The following is a 19,330-nucleotide window of genomic DNA, read 5'->3' on the forward strand; positions in this document are numbered from 1 at the left end:
AGCCCCACTCCCACTCCTGTTCCCCTCTGCCCCGTTCCCGGTCCCCATTGCCCCGTTCCCGTTCCCCTCTGCCCCGTTCCCGGTCCCCTTTGCCCCGTTCCCGTTCCCCTCTGCCCCGTTCCCGTTCCCCTTTGCCCCGTTCCCGCTCCCCATTGCCCCGTTCCCGTTCCCGTTCCCCATAGCCCCGTTCCCGTTCCCCTCTGCCCCGTTCCCGTTCCCCTCTGCCCCGTTCCCGGTCCCCTTTGCCCCGTTCCCGTTCCCCTCTGCCCCGTTCCCGTTCCCCTCTGCCCCGTTCCCGGTCCCCATTGCCCCGTTCCCGGTCCCCTCTGCCCCGTTCCCGTTCCCCTCTGCCCCGTTCCCGCTCCCCTTTGCCCCGTTCCCGTTCCCCTCTGCCCCGTTCCCGGTCCCCATTGCCCCGTTCCCGTTCCCCTCTGCCCCGTTCCCGCTCCCCTCTGCCCCGTTCCCGCTCCCCATTGCCCCGTTCCCGTTCCCCATAGCCCCGTTCCCGCTCCCCATTGCCCCGTTCCCGTTCCCCATAGCCCCGTTCCCGCTCCCCATTGCCCCGTTCCCGGTCCCCATTGCCCCGTTCCCGTTCCCCTCTGCCCCGTTCCCGGTCCCCATTGCCCCGTTCCCGTTCCCCTCTGCCCCGTTCCCGGTCCCCTCTGCCCCGTTCCCGGTCCCCTTTGCCCCGTTCCCGGTCCCCTCTGCCCCGTTCCTGTTCCCCATTGCCCCGTTCCCGTTCCCCTCTGCCCCGTTCCCGTTCCCCATTGCCCCGTTCCCGCTCCCCATAGCCCCGTTCCCGGTCCCCTCTGCCCCGTTCCCGCTCCCCTTTGCCCCGTTCCCGTTCCCCATTGCCCCGTTCCCGCTCCCCTTTGCCCCGTTCCCGGTCCCCATTGCCCCGTTCCCGTTCCCCATTGCCCCGTTCCCGTTCCCCTTTGCCCCGTTCCCGCTCCCCATTGCCCCGTTCCCGTTCCCCATTGCCCCGTTCCCGCTCCCCTCTGCCCCGTTCCCGTTCCCGCCCCCGTTCCTGTCCCCATAGCCCCGTTCCCGTTCCCCATTGCCCCGTTCCCGGTCCCCTCTGCCCCGTTCCCGTTCCCCTCTGCCCCGTTCCCGGTCCCCATAGCCCCGTTCCCGGTCCCCATTGCCCCGTTCCCGGTCCCCTCTGCCCCGTTCTTCCGCTGGCCTCGCCCCCACCGGAACGGGCGGGCCCTGCACGCACGCCCCGCCCCGGTGACGTCACGCCGACCGCCGCGGGGGCGCAGCCGGTGCGAGCGCGCTCGTTCAGATCTGGGCGCTGCCATGGGGGCAGCGGCTGCCGAGGCGAACCGGACGCTTTTCGTGGGGAACCTGGACCCGAAGGTCACCGAGGAGCTCATCTTCGAGCTCTTCCACCAGGTACCGCCCGGCGCCCGCGCTGTGTGTCCCGGGGAGGGGCGCGGCGGGGGAGGCCGCGGCCGCCATGGCCGGCGGAGCTACGGCGGCCGCCGCGGGACAGCGTTCGGCGGGGCGCACGTGCTCGGCGGCGGCCGCTGCCTCCCGGTGTTTGCCTAACCCTTCGCTCCCGATGCCAGGCGGGCCCCGTGATCACCGTGAAGATCCCGAAGGACCGGGATGGACGGCCCAAGCAGTTCGCCTTCGTCAACTTCAAACACGAGGAGTCGGTGCCCTACGGGCTGCGGCTGCTCAACGGGATCAAGCTGTACGGGCGGCCCATGCGCATCCAGTTCCGATCAGGTACCGGAGGGACCTTCACCCGTTTCCTAGAGGGAAAGTGAGCTGCTGCCAGCTGCCCTAGCCTGGAACAGAGTCATGGTTAACAGGGTCAGTGGCAGCAGATTCTCAGCAAGGGTCCCTCATCTGCCAGCTCTGCTCCCCTCTCATCCTCCTGTCCCGGTGCTTCCACCGGGCACCTTCTGCCCCTCACGGCCGTGTAACCCCTTAGCTGAGCCTTCTTTTGGGGTTTTACTGGTTATTCCTGCAGCACCTCTAAGATATCTTTTAAATTATCACATGAGCATTGAAAATCACATCTAATAGTGGTTAAATAAGGCACATTGGCTACAATACATCTGCCCTTTCTGGTTGCAGTGTGTTATTGGTAAGTGGGCCCTGTGCTTTTGGAAATCACTGGCGAAACTTGAGAACCAATTCAAAACGTGTTGATTTTCTGCAATTCACTTCATACTTTCCTTAATTGGTATTTGTGGGTCTCCTGAAATATTTGTCTCTCCCCAGGGAGCAGTCACGCAGCCCAGGATATCAATCCATCCTGTTCCCAGCTCGGAGCTGCTGGCATCCCTCCTGGGATGCCTCATCCAGCATCCATCTGCAGCAGGTACGAGTCTCACCAGCACAGGAGTGCGGAATGGAGGGAGACATTGCATGGCTCACCGTGTTCCTGGCTGCTTCCAAGTGCCATTTGGTGTTTCTTTCCTGTGGAGGGAATACCAGTGCCATGCAGATGTCCCTTGGGCTGCAGCAGTTGTGTATTTAAGGCTGAAGGTGCTGATGTGTTTTCCCTGCAGGTATGAGCGGGTCCCAGATGGCATGGGCAGCCCGGGGTTCCAGTCGAGCCTGCAGAGACACGCGGTGGTACGTGCACACTCCCACAGGCACAGGTTGTGGGAATGTACTTCTGGGGTGCTGAAATGGCAATTCCAGGAGATCTGAAGCTCCTGTACAGAGGGGTCCAGCCGGGTGTGTGCAGTGTGAGCTAGAGGCCAGCCCGGGTTTGGTTCAGGCCCTGCAGTACCAAACCCAGCAGCCTTTCCCCTTTCCCTTGCAGATGAGCGGCGCGGCTCGGCAGCAGCCGCAGTTCGGGGGCAAATACGAGCAGGGCTTCGCCCCCGGCGGGTTCCCGCCCCCCTTCCACGGGCCGGCCGGCTCCCCCGGCCCGCGGCGCAAGCCCCGGCTGGGCGGGCACCCCTACGCGCCCGACGGCCGCCACCCGGGCCGGGGCAAGCGCGACGAGTACGGCTGCGAGGACAGGCACGAGGCCGAGGCGCAGCAGCGGGGCGGCCGCGAGCAGCCGTGCGAGGGCAGGCACCGCGACGCCTGGGGCTACGAGCACCGCCGCGACGGCTACAGGGAGCCCCGGTGGCACTCGGCGCGGCACTGAGGGCTCGCCCGGTGCTGCTGTAAACCCCCTCCAAAAAAATACCCGGTTAAGTCACCTTTTAGTGTTTGTAAAAATACCAGCGGGGCAGTCCTGCCAAACTCCGGTCTCAGTATTAAATGTGTTAACTCACACTTCAGGGCTTTACATGGGGTGAAAAAGCCGTAGTGAAGCTTTGGAGAGACCACCGTCCTGTCCTTGTGTCACAGAGAACTGCTGTTAGAATTTGTTTAGGAAAAAAAGACATTTGTGTTAGATGGAAAGGTTTAGCATTTTGTGGGACAGACGCTGCCTGGCATCTGCAACATTCCTCATGGCATTTTTTATACAGTCGTAGCATCACGCAATGGTCTGGGTTGGTAGGTACCTTAAAGACCACGTCATTGCAACCCCCTGCCAGAGGCAGGGACAGCTTCCACTAGGCCAGGCTGCTCAGAGCCCCGTGCAGCCTGGCCTTGAACGCTTCCAGTGATGGAGCATCACAGTTTCCATGCGTAACCTGGTACAGTGCCTAAGCACCCGCACAGTAAAGAATTTTTTCCTAATATGTAATCCAAACTTACTCTCTTTCAATTCCCCGTTGTCCATTTAAAATATTACAGTATTATTGTGGAGAACATTAAAAGTCTTCCTGGGGAAAGCCCCTGGGTCAACATCCACGTTTGAGGCGGAGGCAGCGGAGCTGCTCCGCGAGACCGGTGACGGCAGGAGCGCTCCGGTCTGCCGCGGACTACATCTCCCAGCGGCCCTTGCGGCGCACCCGCCCCCATGGAGCGCGGGCGGCGGCGCCGGGGGCCGCCGGGAGCTGTAGTGCGGCGGCGATGCTGGGCGGCGGCCGCGCCGGCCTGGGCCGCCTGCGGATCTGCGGCGGGCGGTTGTGGCGGGGCCGGCGGAGGGCGGCGGCCATGGCCGGCGGCGACATGGGGCAGCGCATGGTCTGGGTGGACCTGGAGGTGCGGGGCGGCGGCGCGGGGCGGCGGGGGGCGCGGGGAAGCGGCGGACGGGCCGGCGGGCGCGGGCCCCGGGCGCGCTGACGCTGCCGCTCGCCCCTGGCAGATGACGGGCCTGGACGTGGAGAAGGACCAGATCCTGGAGATGGCGTGTCTCATCACCGACTGCGACCTCAACGTGCTGGCCGAGGTGAGCGGGCCGGCCGGACCGCGCCGCTCCCCGGGCTGCTGGAACAAAGGGAGCGGCGATCCCGGCCCCGATCCGCCGCTCCGCGCCGGGAGCGCGGCACCGGCACCGGCACCGGCACCGGGCGGGGACCTGCGTCACAGTGCGCCTCGTGTCCGCGCTGGAGCCGCTCCGTGCCCTGCTTCTGCTCGACACTAAACTTTTACACGCTTCTAAACTTCTTCTTTTTTTTTTTTTTTTTTCTTTTCGCATTACCTTTGTGTTTTCGTTCCCCTGACAGGGCCCGAACCTGATCATCAAGCAGCCGGACGAGCTGCTGGAGAGCATGTCCGAGTGGTGCAAGGAGCATCACGGCAAGGTACAGCCCTGCGCGTGTCATTAGCGAGTGTCATTAGCGCTGGGTGAGGAGCCGCAGCGGGGACAGCGGGACAGCGCTGGCACGGGCACTGCACACTGCGCTGAGACACCCCGACACTGCCTGGGGAGCCTGCCTGAAGGTTCTGCTCTCACAGACCATCGTGGCACAGTGCAGGGTGCACTCTGCCATCTTTAGCCTTCACCTTCCAGCTTGCCTGAAGCAGCCTGTGCTTTACAGCCTGGTTTCTGACAATCTGGAATAGTGCTGGGAGCCTCTTCCTGCTTTGGGAGCAGCAGCATCAGCAGAGCATAGCAGCAGGGAGGCTCCTGGAGCAGCCAGGGGACCAGAACAGGATCTGTCAGGGATGTGCCACTGGCCCACATCTCCCGGGGCAGGGGGAGGTTGGCCCTTGGGGTTTGGTTCCTTGGTCCTCTGACAGAGCTGCTGGACACCTCCTCTGCAGGAGGGGCTGCCTGGGTTGGGTTCAAATTCTGCCACCTCCTCCTGCTGAAATCTTGCATAAAGTAATTCAAAGTAATTCCAGCGGGGAAGGTGAAGCTTGAATGCCTGAACAAGAACAGGTGCAGGATCGGTGCAGGGCAGTTCTGAGCCAGTCAAATGCAGATTTCTTCTTGTGGTGCACGTGGGATTAAACAGGCCTGTAAACACTGGGCTTTTGCCCGTCCCCTCAGCACTGTGAGCCTTGTGGATTTTTTCACTGAGAGCTTCACTTTTGCAACAAGAGATTATTTTTAGTTCTTTGGGCCACCAAAGAAAGGTTCCTCCTTGCCAGCAGCAAGAGAGCAAATGAATTTTCCAATCCCTGATGATGAATTGAAATTCAAGTTAGTTTTCAATTAAGGGCTGAAGTTTTAAGACATCCATAACCCCCCCTCTTCCCCCTTCGGCATCTTGCTCTCCCTGGGAAGAATTAGCCAGAGTTTGGGAAATGAATATTAATTTACTGTGATGGGTGCTTTTCCCTGCTCCAGTCGAGGATTCCGGCTCGGCTTCAGCTCGGGAGTGAATTGGAGATGGTAGCATGTGTCCTTGCTGCTCCTGAGGAGCTACTTACTTTTAATTGACTAAGAGAAGAGAAGCAATTAGAATATAGATGAAAATGCTGCCACATAATGAATTTTTTAACCACCACTTGGATCTGTCAAGTAGATTTTTGCTGCACAGTCGTGGAAATATATAGCGTAGCCAGATGGAAATAAATCACTGAGAACACTTGGAGAGGATTTGACATTTAGCTATTGAAAAAAAAAAAAAAAAGAAGGGAGGAACTTTCCTGATTTATAGGAATCTTGATAAACCCTGAAGGCAGGATCCTGTTTATTTGTGTTCACTGGTACCTGCTGCTCCCTGCTGGGGAGGTGAGTGCCTCTCCTCCAACAGGGATATGAAGGGATGTGGAGCTCTCCTGCTCAAGGATGTGCAGGTGGATAAACAACACCTCACTTCTTGGTAACTGAAAGGAACTCTGAGCAAAGAAATCAAAAGAAGGGAAAGAAAAGCCCCAAACCCCACAGGAAGGTCAGTGCTGTCAGGGCTATTGTTTTCCTTCCCAAGCAGGAGGTCCCTGGGGAGGGTAGAGGCTGGGGGTGCCCCAGAGAACTGAGTTCAGGGGGTACCTGGGGAACAAACAGCACTCAAAGGGTTGACCTTTCACTGCAGACTTAAACATTTACTTCAGAGCTGGGGCATTCCTGGCAGTGTCTGTGACAGGGTGTTTCTGATTTATGGCTTGGCTCTTTTTTGCAGTCTGGCCTTACTAAGGCAGTGAAGGAGAGCAAGATCTCACTGCAGCAGGCAGAGTACGAGTTCCTGTCCTTCGTGCGGCAGCAGACGCCCCCGGGGCTCTGTCCCCTCGCAGGTGAGCCGTCTTCTTCTTCTTTATCTTCTTCCTCTTCTTCCTCTTCTCCATCTTCCTCATCTTCTTCATCTTCCTCATCTTCCTCATCTTCTTCATCATCCTCCTTAACCACATTACTGCATCACCTGTCCTGCACTCCCAGTGGGATGCAGGGACTCTGGCACGTGTGGCAGGACTGTGTTCCTGTTCTGTGCTGTGTCTTTTCCTCCCTGGGTATCTAACCAAAGGCTGAATAAGGATCTTCCAGGTGTCTTGTTACCCAGAACTGCTTTCAGAATTTCGTTTATGATCTTGGGACAGGTGCTGAGTGAAATTAATACCAGTGGCCATTTTCACTTGGCGAAAAACCTGATGTTGGCATAATCCTTTGATATTTATCTGTGTGACACAAATTGTGGGAGTAGTAACTGAGGAATTACTAGAGGTATTAGTACTAAACCCCGTGTGATCCTGCAATGAAAATCTGACAAACCTTTACAATCATATTTGCTAGAAAATGGGATAAATGAGCTGCTTGTGAATGGCTTTTCTTCCCTGTGATCTCTCCCAGCTCGCCCCGCCTGCTGCTCCTTTCCATGTTGCTCTGTAGCGTCTTTGAAGAAACATCTTGTTTGTGTCTTTGTAGGTAACTCTGTTCATGCAGATAAGAAATTCCTTGACAAATACATGCCGCAGTTCATGAGGCACCTTCATTACAGGATCATTGATGTGAGCACTGTCAAGGAGCTTTGCAGGTAAATGTTCCCCCAATTATGGTTTGAAAGATTGGCCTGGGATGCCCGTTTGTGGTGCAGATCACAGCAGGGACTCGCAGGGCTGTGGCTTCTCTGGGTGTCAGTGAAACCAAGGTTCCTTCACCCGTGTGACAAAGCCACGACAGCCACCAGACATGGGTTTGAATTCAGGTTTTCTTTTTAAGTGGCAATTTTTCTGCTCACAGGCGCTGGTATCCAGAGGAATACGAGTTTGCACCAAAGAAGGCAGCTTCTCACAGGTGAGCTTTGTGCCTCTGTCTGACAGAGCAGGGCTTGTCCTGCAGGGAACTCTGCTCTTCCTGACCAGGATATGGGGCTCCCTGTGAATTCCAGGTGGAGACTGTGTGCTTCTGCACCATGTCAGATGTTTGTATTCTCTTGTCCAAAGCCTAGATGTTGTAGGGAAAGGGATTATTAAAATCCAGAGAACCAGAAGTTTCCTCAGCCCTTCTGATTCACTCTGCTCTTCAAAGTGCATGTTTGTTGACCATGCAAACAGTCACTTAATGGGGGTTATCTGCCCTTCTTTTGGGCAGAGGTGATGACAGAAACACAGAAATTGAGAAGTGTGAATGGAGGGTGAGGGTCCTGCTCCTGCCTGTTTCCTGAGCTTGCAATGTGCCAGAGGTAGTGGGAAGGAGCCAGGGAGCCTCTGTGGCTCTGCTCTGATGTGTCTGTGCTGGGCAGGAGGGAGGCTCTGGTACCCACAGAGGAGGAGGAGGAGGTCTGGCCAAAGTCATTGATGTGCTGCTGCCTGGAGCTGAGCCCTGAGTGTGCCCTGGCTGGAGCTGGCAGCTCTCTGGAGCCCTTGGCTCTTCCCTCAGAGTCAATTGTTTCTGACAGCCAGTGCTGTAGACCCTGTTGGTTTCCAGCAACTCTGTCCCATGGTGACATAAACTAATAAGCCATGTGTTATTCCCTGCCACAGTGGCACCACTGGACCTTTATTGCTTCCCTGAGACAGTGAGGGTTATTTTAATTTCTGACAGATGCACCTTCCATGTGCAGCAGTTTGATTTCCTTCAGCCTGGTCAGCAGCATTAGGATCTGGGCATAGCTGGAGATGTACTTTGAAACCCTCCTTAATTCTCTTTCAGAGCACTTGATGACATCAGGGAAAGCATCAAAGAACTCCAGTTCTACAGAGACCACATCTTCAAGAGAAAAACGGATGAGAAGAAAAGGAAACTGATTGAGAATGGGGAAAGTGATAAAGCTGCCAGCTGATTTCCCCTCCCGCCACACCAGCCTGTAGCACACACTAGATGCGTCTCCTGGTTCTTTTTTGTTTGCCAGTCTCTTGGGAAGCTGCCCCTGGGTTACCTTGTTTCTTACCAGCTGTTCAATGCAGACAGAAGCCTGAGCTGCTGCTGCTTTTCAGTTTGAGTGGGGGATCAGCACGCTGGGCCCCAGCAGTGCCCGGGTTCTGTGTTGTAGCTAAGCCACGCTGTTTGATACTCCTTGCACCTGCTTTTAGGTGCAGCCTTTCTTTCAAACACAATAAAACAGGTCAGTTGAAAGATGGTGGTTTTGGCCAGCCTTTCTTTGGTGCTGCCAGGTGAGCTGCTGTTGCTGGCCTCCCCTGGGCTGTCCTGGAGCGGGAGCTGCTGGCCCATAAACCAGAGGGTGTAATGGAGCGGGGTGTGTGGCTCCCAGGCATGTTTTTATTATGGGCATTAATAATAATGGCCATCCAGGGCTTCTCAATCCTGCTGATTGTTGGAGCACCTGCTCTGCCAACCCTGGGAATGATTGTTATTGCAGAGAGGCCGTTAAAATGGTTAATGGGGCAAATAAATGAGTCTGTGAAATGTCTCTCTCCTCTGTCACCGACTCCCAGGTAAGCTGGCGATTCCAGCGAGGTTTGTTTTCTGTGTGGGCAGGCCTGGAGCAGGGCAGAGCTGAGGCACATCCCTGCACAGGGCTATCCACCACAGCCAGCACCTGCAGAGGTGCCTGGGTGCATCCCTGTGGAGCTGCTGGGCCCTGGCTGTGCTGGAGCTGAGCTTCTCCCTTGTCACACAGTTCATCCTTGTCCCAGCAGCTCCCCGGACCCACAGCACGGCCATGTGCCACCAGAATCCACTTTGTCTTTCATTGCCATATTGCTGGTTTTCCCCCCTTCCTTTGACTTCTTCTTTCTGACATACTTCACCTGCTTTTCATATTTTATTCCTTGTTAGGATGCTTCTGTTTTTCTTGAAACATTTTTTAAAGAAAATATGCCACCTGCGTTTATACATTTTAAAAAATTGTTTATTCTTGCTTCTGAGGTAACGGTGCTGTATGGAGGATTTTTATCTTGTTTCCCTGTTGTTATGCAATAGCATTCCTGGTTTTCTGTGCTGGCATCATTCGAGTTTCCAATTTAATACTAATTTGTCACACACTTGGCAGAGCACAGATAAACCCCACCAAAGTGGGTGTTATTTTGGTCTGGAAACAAAGCTGCCTCCTGCAGCAGGGGCTGGGAGAGGGACTGCCAGGACCCTCTGGCTTGTGCCATTCCCATTCATAGGAAACAACTTCTTTCCATGCTCTGAAAGCTCCATCTGCATCACACCGTTCCAGATACAGGAATGCAAATAGCTCTCTTTTGGGACAAAGAATTCCTCAAAGGCAAATACAGGGTGTGCCTGGGAGCCCTTGGCTCCATCCCTTAACGCTTGTGGATGTCTCCTGGGTCGAGATGTTTGGCAGCACATAAAACTGTAACTGCACAAGGGGTTTGTACTCCCTTCTCTCTGTTCAGGAGTCTCCACAGGCTGCTGGGATGGAGGGTTTCCCATGGAAACTCCTTCCAGACACGAGCCATTGGAGCCTCCCACGATGGCAAAAAGAGCAGCCCGTTATCCCTGCCTCCTTCCCTCCCTCCCTCCTTCATCTCTTCTCTGCCTCCCCTGCACCTCTCATTCTCTCCATCCACCCACACTGCACTGTTTGGGTGCAAACCACAGAAATCAGGAAAAACACCAGCTCATGCTACACTTTTGCCCAGCTTCAGTGCAGTCTGCTCCTGTTCTCTTTTTTTTGGAGAAATCCTGCTGCTCCCAGGAATAGCTGCTGGCTCCACCACAATGGGCCAGAAGAACTTCTGCCCAGCCTGAGGAGGGCAGGGGTCAAAGAGTGACCCTGAGGGACATTCCCCCGTCCATCGGGGCTGAGCTGGGAGGTGCAGGGATGTGTGTGGGCACTGCCCAGCCTACCCTGGCACTGCTGCCAGTGCTGCCCACTGGCCTTGGGAGCCACAGGGAGCAGCTGCATCGCCCCAAGGTCGGCTGCACAGAGCCCGGAATAGAAAACCTTCAGACACCATTTTTGTCTCTTTTTTTTTCCTCCCACGGCCGCTGATGATACCCTTTTACTGGAATAAGTCTCTCCTGCTGACAGATAAGCTTTTAGGGTAGTGAAATCTCTGTGACACTTTAAGTGCCCTAAATGACAAAACAAGGACGTGCAAGATTACCCTGTGAGTACCGAGTGGAACACAACTTGTCAGGAAGTGCCGCAGCTGCCCAGCCCCGGGAGGACGGGGCAGCCCATCCCTGCCAGGACCGTCCATCCCTGCCAGGACCGTCCTTCCCTGCCAGGACCGTCCGTCAGCAGCACAGCGAGCAGCGTGGGCAGGGAGAGGGAAAGGGGCAAAGCGGGCGAGTGTGAGGAGAGCCGGGCAGCCAGGGGCACGGAGGGCTCGGGGACAGGGACAGTGACAGTGTCGCCTCCCCGCTACGGGCGGGATCCCAGCGCCGGGAATCGCCGGCGGCGCATCCCCGCGGAGCGACAGGCGACAGCCAGCTGTCCCCTGACAGCACCAACAGCGGGGTAAACGCCTGTGACAAGGGTGTGCTAGGGCCCAGCAGACGCCGTGTTTTGGAAAAGAAAGCAATTGTCTGGTGAATCAGGTGGCACCTCCTGACCCCTCGACTCTGGGCACTGGGGCAGCTCACAGAGTGCAAACCCCTCTGCTTTCCTAAGATCAGGCTTTGCTGTTAACTTCAAAATCCTCGTTCCTGGGAAGTCTGGGGCAGCTCTTCTGGAAAGCCACGCAGCCTGTGTGAGGGCAAAGCTGGGGAACCGCCTGCACCTTCCCCAGGCAGAGTGCTCTCCTGCCCTGCCCTTGCCAGGCAATCACATCAGTGTCTGCTCCCCCAGCAGACACACCGGAGGGAGGATCACCTCTCCAAACTTTGCAGAAGGGAAATGAAGCACAGAGAGATGAAGTGACCTCCTTAAGGTCACATGGGGAATTTGTGGCAAAGCCAAGAACTGAACTGAGATCTCCAGGGTCCTCATCTACTCCTTCCACTGTAAGATATTCCTTCCGCTTTCCCTCCAGCCAAGTTAAAAATAAAACTGAGTTTCGTGTCCCCTTGGCAGCACCGTGACTCCAGTGCAGCATCTGCTCCACGAGCTGCCAGGACTGCAGCACCACAGGATCTGCCTGGCTCTCTGCAGTGCCCACTCTTTTGGGGGATGGCTGCATGCACGGGTATATATTTGTGTGCATATATTATGTGGCACTTTATGCCTCATAATTAAATGGAACTTCTTCATAGGCCCCTTTGAAGCAAATCTCTGTTGGTTCAGAGAAACTTTCATCGCCAGCCAGCACTCTGCAGTGTTTGTTCTCACTGCTCCCCCCAGTCAGAACAAAACTCCTCATAAGGACAGAGAAGGTGGCCCTGGATTCCCAGTGCCATCACACACACAAAGCCCAGCTTTCTCGTAGGGGAAATGCCTGCAGTGGTATCTGCAGGACCCCCCAGCCGTGCCCTGAGGGGTCCTGCTCACTCTGGGTGCTCCTGTCCCCTCCATGTCCCCTCAATGTCCCAACCTGCTGCATGCTCCCATCGTGTGTGCTCTGCTCACCAGCAGCCCTCTGCAGCAGGATGGGTGGGATGCTCCTGCAGGTGAGTCTGCCAGGTCCTTGCTTTCCCCTGCCCAATTGTGGACCCCCAAAGCGCCTCTCTGTAGCAGCCCCGGGCCGTTCTGTGCTGCCTTCCCCGGTGGCAGCGCTGCTGTTGCTGCACTCGGTCTTGTGGTGTCTCCCAAGCACCGGGAGCTGCGAGCGGAGGGAGCAGCAGCAGCCAGGCTGGGAATGCTGCTCGGAGCCCACGGGCTGCCCTTGGGGGCTCTGCAGTCCAAGCAGGTCTGGAGGGTGCATGCTCCCTTCTAGACAAAATCCCTTGTTCCCACAGGAGGAAGAGTTTCCTGCAGGAATGAGATTGTTTTGTTCTTTGTTTCCAGGGGGCACAAGGAGGGAGAAGCCTGGCTGAATTCCCCTGTAGGTGTCTGCATGAGCCCAGGGCTCTGGCATGTGCCAGCACAGAAGGCAAGGGTCCCACCTCTCTAATTCCTCGTCACTGGTGTCACACGCTTGGTGTTGTCACCTCTGCCTTGTCCCCCCACTTGGGTCTGTGCTCCAGGGCAGCAGGGCACTTTGGGATGATGGTTCTGGTTTGTGAGCCTTGGCACAGGACAGGCTGGCTGGCCTGGGTGGAAGGAACCAGCCCTTACAGCTCCACAGCTCCTGGAGAAACAGATTATCCACAATAATCCTCTCCCACCTCAGGCTCACAGGCTCCCACCCAGTGGAATGCCACAGGCAGCCTGTGATCATCAGAGCACATAAATCACATAAACCAGGGCTAATCATATCCCCCCACCCAGAACAAAGGGTGCTGAGGAAAGGAAAGGAAAGGAGGGGGATGCACTCGTGGCATGAACAGCTCTGAGCAGCAGTGCTGCATGCCCTGCAAGCCCTGGGGCACTGCAGAAAGGATCCTGCTCTGGCCACACCATGTCCTGCTCTGGCCACACCATGTCCTGCCTCGCTGCAATGGATCTGCTTTTGTGTCAGGCTGCAAAAATGTGAATAATGTGTTCTGGGACAATTACTTCCCTTTCCAGAGGGACAAAGTGACTTGTCTTGGGGTCTTCTCTGTGTCCTCTGCTGTGAGTTCTAATTGCCCCAAGATGCTCTACCTGGAGAGAACCTTAATACATAATTATATACCATTAGCAATGAGAATAACATGACAACTGCTTTGGATAATCACGGAGAGCACTGTTCCTGCCAGTCTCCTAGCTACCACAGCACAAACGTATTGGGCTCAATTTGTACAAGAGGGCATTTTGGAAGAATTATCTGAAGCTGGAAAAAAGAACAGCAGACACACAGTCCTGGTTTCATGGGACTCAGATGGAAACCAATGGGGAAATTCACTGCAAAGGCAAATCAACTAGTAGGATTTTTAATTTTTTAAACCCACCCTAATTAAGAGCAGAGGTAGTGTAGCCCAAAGGAATCCTTCAGAAGATTGCAGATGCTCTCTGCCTGGAGATCTGTGATATCTGGTGTTGATTTAAAGACTCTGGGAAGCTGCACTGCCATCCCTAGGTAAACCATTCCCATGTTTTATGACCATGCTGCTAAGAATTTGTCCCATATTTCTTGCCTGAATTTGTCTTACTTTCATGCCTAACCACTGAGGATCATTTTGCTTTTCCCTATCCCCCTGCCCATCACGCCATCAGGATTTCCCCCTTCTGGGCAGGCATGGCACTGTCAGCACGCCCTCAGCCAATCCTGTCAGCACACCTCCTCCCTCCACCTCTCCCTGATTTCCAGAGCTGTGTATCCCCATGTTCTAGAAATCACCCCTAAAACTCCAGTGTGTAAACTCACACTCAATTGCTGTGGGGATGAGCCCAAGTCTTTCTCCTACAGCTGATATTGTCTTTCTTGCCTGAAGCAGCACAGCAGCTCCTGGTTCCCATCTCACCCTCCCTCAGGACTCCCTGCTCTGTCCTCCCCACAGCAGGACCAGGTTTGAATCCATCCCAGCAGCAAGACTCATGCCATGGTGCTGCCCTGGCACCTTTGGGGGCTGCTGGAAGGTTCTGCTCACCACGGTGCTGCTGTGTGCTGCAGGATGTGCTTGGTGCTTGCTCCCTCCAAGAGCACAGAGCCCAGGGCACTGAGCTGCCCCATCTCCCCTGCCCCATGCAGGGACCAGCTTGGCAGGATGTCACTCCTCCCCCGTGTCCCCCAGCTTTTCCCTTGGCCGTGTTTTCAGCTGAAGGACAGCACTGTCAACCTGTCCCTGGAGAATGAAGAAAAGCAAGCAGGAACCTTGGGAGGTGCTCCGAGTGCCAAGGACAAGGCTGGCTGCTGCCAAGGTCACAGGCATGAGGATATTCATCTTCATTCCTCACCACCACCAGCCAGCCTTAGCCAGAGAGAATGGAGCTGCTTCCGGCTGCACGAGTTTAAAGGATGAGGGAGCACAGGATGGTTCAAGAGGAGATTGCTTCTTGAGACAATGGCTGAGCTGATAATGCCAGCTAAAGTCGGGCCACTGGGGACCTCTTACAATTTTAAGATCCAATCAACTTTAAAATATTACTGTCTCAGGCAGGCGACAAGTCTTGGAGCAGAAAACAAGTGATCCTGTTTTATTTACGGAGGAAAGGATGTTCTCCCTGTCCTCACCCACGTACTGAAATATTAATGGTGTTTGTCTGCGTAGCTGTGTTAACATCACATTTCCAGAGCTCAATCTATAAAAGCTCCGGTTAAAAAACTTAATGCCATGATGCCTGGGAGAAGTGGACAGCAGGGATGCAGAGGGCAGGGGCAGCAAGGACACAGAGAAATGCCTCGGGAGAGGCTGCAGCCAGAAGGGTCTGTGTGTCTGTATCTCTGTCCCCTTCTCTTCCCAGTGAGACCTCTGACTCCATCCCCTTCCTGGTGGCCACATGTCACTGCTCTGCAGCAGCTTGTCCAGCAACAGCCTTTTGAGGAGACCTTGACCTTGGGTTAGAAACTCCAAAATTTCCAGGTGCACGTGACCTCCTTCACCCCTCGCAGCTGCCATCCAGCAACTGCACAAATTCCTGCGAGGCTCAAGCAGAAGGGAAGCTTGGGAGCAGCCCAGCAGCAGCCCTGCTGTGGTGTCTGGTCTGCTCCTGTGCAGTCCTGCATGTGCTCCCCACCTGCTGGGATGCTGACAGAGAGCTGGGAGCTCCTGGCAGCCAGTGCGTGTGCAGGGTAGGGCTGCTGCTGTCTGGGAGAGCTTGCATGACACATCATCACTCTGCCTTAGCCCGTGGTCACAGCGGGATGGCAGCAGGGACGACTGCATTATATATTTTATCATAAACACAAAAGCAACAACCACCACAGATTTTTAATAAAAATGTGTCTCTGGCGCCCGAGCAGAGCGCCAGTTAAACATTGCACCATCAAGCAATTTGCAGCGACCGCACACGCGATCGTGCAAACGTCCCCAAAGTGCCCCATGGAAAAGTCAATAACATCAATAAAATCAACAACAAATAAAAGCAGCCTGGCTCAGCAGCAAGCTCAATTCACAGGAAGATCTCAGCGACCTTTTGAAGAGGCTCAGTGTGAGCACCATCCCCAGGTGCGGGAGGACGGGCGCTCTCCTCCCGAGAGCAGCTGCTGGGACCAGTCCTGCCCAAGGACAGGAGCCACAGCATCGCCTGTGCCTCCTCTCTGGAGCACCCCAGCTTCCAGGTGGCCACCAGAGCACTGCCTCCTGCCTGGCACTGGGCACCCTGGCCCCTCTGGCAGCACCTGCTCATCCCAGGTGTCTCCAGGAACTATCACGACAGAAGCAACAGGTAAGAGCCATCTTTGCAACCTACTGCCCCTTGCTGACATAAAATGACCCCTCCCAAAACTCTTATTCTCTCCTGTGTTGTCTGACACTGCCCTCCTCTTCCCACCTGCCAGGACCTGTGCTCTCAGTCATGCACTTTCTTTTATTATGTGCCCATTCATCCATCCCCAAGATTCACATTCCTTTTCCTTTATGAAGAATTAACTTGTTGGAGCTGATTTATGAAGACTGGCAGGCACCTGTGCTGGAGCAGGGCTCTAATACGTTCATCATGAAGTCCTGTAGTTATTCCTAAAAGAGCTCATGTTAATGCCTGACATTAAAATTCATATTTTATTTTTACATAACTAGATGACTCTCTGCAATCTTTAAGATATGCCCTTCAGAACCTGGATTTTTTTTTTTTTTTTTGTGAGGGATTGAAGCTGTGTGTGGTGACAGCTTCTCAGACATGGGGTGGCATTGGTGCAGGGTGGCAGGTGGTGTTGTGTGCCACAGGCCTGCCTGACAATGAGGACCCTCCAAGGTACATCCTCCATCAAACGCAATTCACTTCTGTTAGTGCACCAACAGAACCATTTTCCTTAAGAGCACAACCTTTCCCAAATCTCCTTTGGCTAACAGGAGCCAGCTTGCAGTGGGTTGAGCTCTGCACTCTTCTGGGAGAGCCTTCAATACAGGCGGGGTGAGTGGAGCTGGCGCGGGGGAGCAGCTCCCTTTGGTGTGAGCTGGGGACGGGCTTGAAAGAAGAGCTGCAGGGGGAAAAGGCCTGAATTGTTTGGTGGGAACACTTTTCCCCCTGTCAATCCAGAGTGTTTCATTCCCTGGTAGCAACAAACCTACTGGAATCCACTGAATTTGGCACAAGTTCAGCTCAAAATATAATTGCCCTCAAAACTCAGGCTGGCCAAACTCGAGCCCAGCCTCACATCCCGCATTTTCCTGACATGTGTCCCTTTGGATGCCAAACACACCTGGGGGATGTCCAGGGAGGGTGGGGGTGGTGGGGACAGGCTGCTGGCAGCTCCCCAGGGCTGTGTGTCACCCTGCCCACGCAGCTCAGAGCCAGCCCTGCGGGAAGGGAACAAAGCACCGCAGGCGAACCAGCGGCTCCAGCGTTGCGCTGCGGATCCCCACTGACCACTGAGAGCTGAGCCACGCTGCTAATTTCATAGGACTGTAATCAATTGTGTTTCTTGCTCTCAGATGCAGAGAGAGAAAGAAAAGGAGTGGGAAAGCTAATCTTAATTTTTTTTCCACACCACTGCAGCAGCACAACCTTGTCCCTTGTTATAGTTTATGTTCAGAGCAGGCTGCTGTGTTGGAAACACACACGGATGATCCCTGCCCCAAAGAAGGTCTGTCCTCAGCCAGGCAGACACACAGGCCATCTGTGGCATAGCTCTGGCACAACTTTTGGCTTTTTCTGAGGGATATGGGGCTTGGAGGAGCCGAGCAGACAGGATGGCTCTGAGCAGGAGGGGCCAGGCTAAGTGTGCCACTGGCATTGGCCATGGTCCAGGCCATCAGGGACTGAGTGGATATCTTAATCCTGCTCCCACCCTGGATCTGATCCAAGACAGACTGAAGTCAGTGGAAATCTTCCCGTTGCTGCCCTGGGCTTTCAGCCAGACAGGCAGTGGCGTATGGAGTTCCTGGGACACGAGACAGGAAGACAGACGGGAAGCCTGACCAGAGCTGCTGCGTGGCTCCCGTGCGAATGCACCAGCAGGTTTTGCTGCAAAGAGGACATGAGGGCCTTAACAGGCTGCCACTGCCCAGTGGGGAGCACTGTGAAACTTTCCCTAGGGATCCTGGCACTGCTCAGCGCAGCAAGTTCCTCTGAGCATCCCTGCCAGTGTGTCCCTGCCCTCATCCCATCTGCCCAGAGGAGTCACCCGGTTCAGACTGTGGCACAGGACAAACCACAGTGCCCACAGCCAGCAGCACTGCAGGGACAGATCTGCTCTCAGTTATTTATTTGTTTGTGAGGGTGGTACAGAAGATGACAGCTCATAAAGTGGCTGCCAGCTCCCTCCCTTGCCCGTGTCCTTTGAAGCGCTGGCTTTGAACCCGCTCTGTTTATTGTGTGCCACAGCGCTCACGCCCGTGCGACTGACGGAAATTACAGAGCAGGAGGAGAGAGAAAAGCAGGGAGATAATGCAAAATGCCCTCCCAAATAACTTTGCTAATTAAACCAGCTCTGAAGCCTTCCCAAACACCCCCATGTTATGACAAGATGAACAGCATATTCCAGTGAAACTATTAAATTTATATTGTGCGGATAAAGTTCAAATGAGACCATTGTTGGTTGATAGCTGAAAATAAGCCAGCATGTGCCCAGGGGGGCAAGAAGCCCATTGGCATTTTGGCTTGTACCAGAAATATCGTGGCCATCAGGACCAGGACAGTGACTGTAACCGTGTGCTCAGCCCTGGTGAGGCCATGCCTCAAGTGCTGGGGTCAGTTTTGGACCTGTCACAACGAGAAAGACTCTGCAGAGCTGGAGCGTGTCCAGAGAAGGGAACGTGGTTACTGGGGACATTGAGCACTGGGTTAATGGTTAGGCTCAGTCTTAAAGGAAGAGGGATCCCTCTGAGCCTGGGCTGTGCCTCCAGCCATGCTCTCTCCAAGACACCCACAGCACAGAGCAGACACATCCCTGCTGCGTTTCTTCCTGGGTTAGAGCAACAACAGCAAGGCTTCAGGCTGTGCCAGCGCAGCGTGTGAAATGGGAACTCACTATCCTAACAAGAATAATGCTCCTTGCAGAGGTTCACGCGCTGCTGCAATTGAGTTATGAAACACCACGAGGATCAGGTGGACTTTGCAGGAGCTGCTCTTCTCCTGGAGCATTTTTTCATTGTCTTTAGCTAAAATAACCTTTCAGAAAGCAGGAGCAGCATCCTCCTCCCCCTCAGCCCTCCAGTCACTGTCCTCTGCTGAACATTGATTTTTGCAATGCTCCTCATTTTTCCTGCTCTGGAACTGAAGATGACTGTGTATTTCTGCAGAGATGGTAGAAAAGAGACAGCAAAGGCAGAGATGTCTGCATGACCATGAGGTCAAACTGGTCCAGCTTTTGGGAGTCCTTAGAAGAAGCTTCAAGCTGCCCTATCTCAGGCCCTTTGAATTCAAGACATTGACAGCTGAAAAATCCAGGCTTCTCAATGCTGAAGGAGAATGAGTCTGACCCCGAGCCAAGGCGCCCTGTCTGAGGAGCCCATGGGGGGGTGACAGGACCTTGCCCCAGTTCACTCATCATTTCTGGGTGATTCTGTTGCACTGATGGGTGGCCATCATTTTTCACTGTACTACTAATTAGCCACCAGGCCCCCAGAGCTTCCTGGCTGCTATTTTAAATCATTATTCCCTCTAAGCAAACAGCAGATAGATGCAAGTTCCATTCCCTAAATAAGGCAAAGAGCTTTCACTCA

The 19,330-nt window shown here is 54.9% G+C and overlaps 2 protein-coding genes and 1 pseudogene across 3 annotated transcripts in view; all 3 read left to right on the forward strand.

Annotated features, from left to right (window-relative positions):
• The window catches only part of LOC306812285 (putative claudin-24 pseudogene), a 153,226-nt pseudogene that overhangs the window by 108,689 nt on the left and 25,207 nt on the right, over positions 1 to 19,330 (forward strand). The window lies entirely within an intron of this gene.
• RBM7 (RNA binding motif protein 7) lies at positions 1,209 to 3,118 on the forward strand (the record flags this gene model as incomplete). The annotated part of the gene is made up of 5 exons (XM_079326955.1): positions 1,209 to 1,395; positions 1,572 to 1,734; positions 2,236 to 2,335; positions 2,526 to 2,592; positions 2,786 to 3,118. Exons 1-5 carry the CDS (start codon positions 1,300 to 1,302, stop codon positions 3,116 to 3,118), a joined length of 759 nt encoding a protein of 252 aa, XP_079183081.1. The 5' UTR covers positions 1,209 to 1,299.
• REXO2 (RNA exonuclease 2) lies at positions 3,911 to 8,764 on the forward strand. The gene is made up of 7 exons (XM_079326855.1): positions 3,911 to 4,068; positions 4,172 to 4,255; positions 4,533 to 4,610; positions 6,378 to 6,489; positions 7,115 to 7,223; positions 7,430 to 7,483; positions 8,342 to 8,764. Exons 1-7 carry the CDS (start codon positions 3,937 to 3,939, stop codon positions 8,469 to 8,471), a joined length of 699 nt encoding a protein of 232 aa, XP_079182981.1. The 5' UTR covers positions 3,911 to 3,936; the 3' UTR covers positions 8,472 to 8,764.

This window comes from Erithacus rubecula, assembly GCF_903797595.1.
Source record: "Erithacus rubecula genome assembly, chromosome: 25".
In the NCBI taxonomy this organism is placed as follows: Eukaryota; Metazoa; Chordata; class Aves; order Passeriformes; family Muscicapidae; genus Erithacus; species Erithacus rubecula.

Bases quoted from the DNA above. Each gene is read 5' to 3' on its own strand.
- REXO2 (XM_079326855.1), top strand. From the start codon at position 3,937: ATGCTGGGCGGCGGCCGCGCCGGCCTGGGCCGCCTGCGGATCTGCGGC. The intron at 4,611-6,377 runs GTACAGCCCTGC...TCTTTTTTGCAG, and splicing joins GCAAGGAGCATCACGGCAAG to TCTGGCCTTACTAAGGCAGT. The intron at 7,484-8,341 runs GTGAGCTTTGTG...ATTCTCTTTCAG, and splicing joins AAGAAGGCAGCTTCTCACAG to AGCACTTGATGACATCAGGG.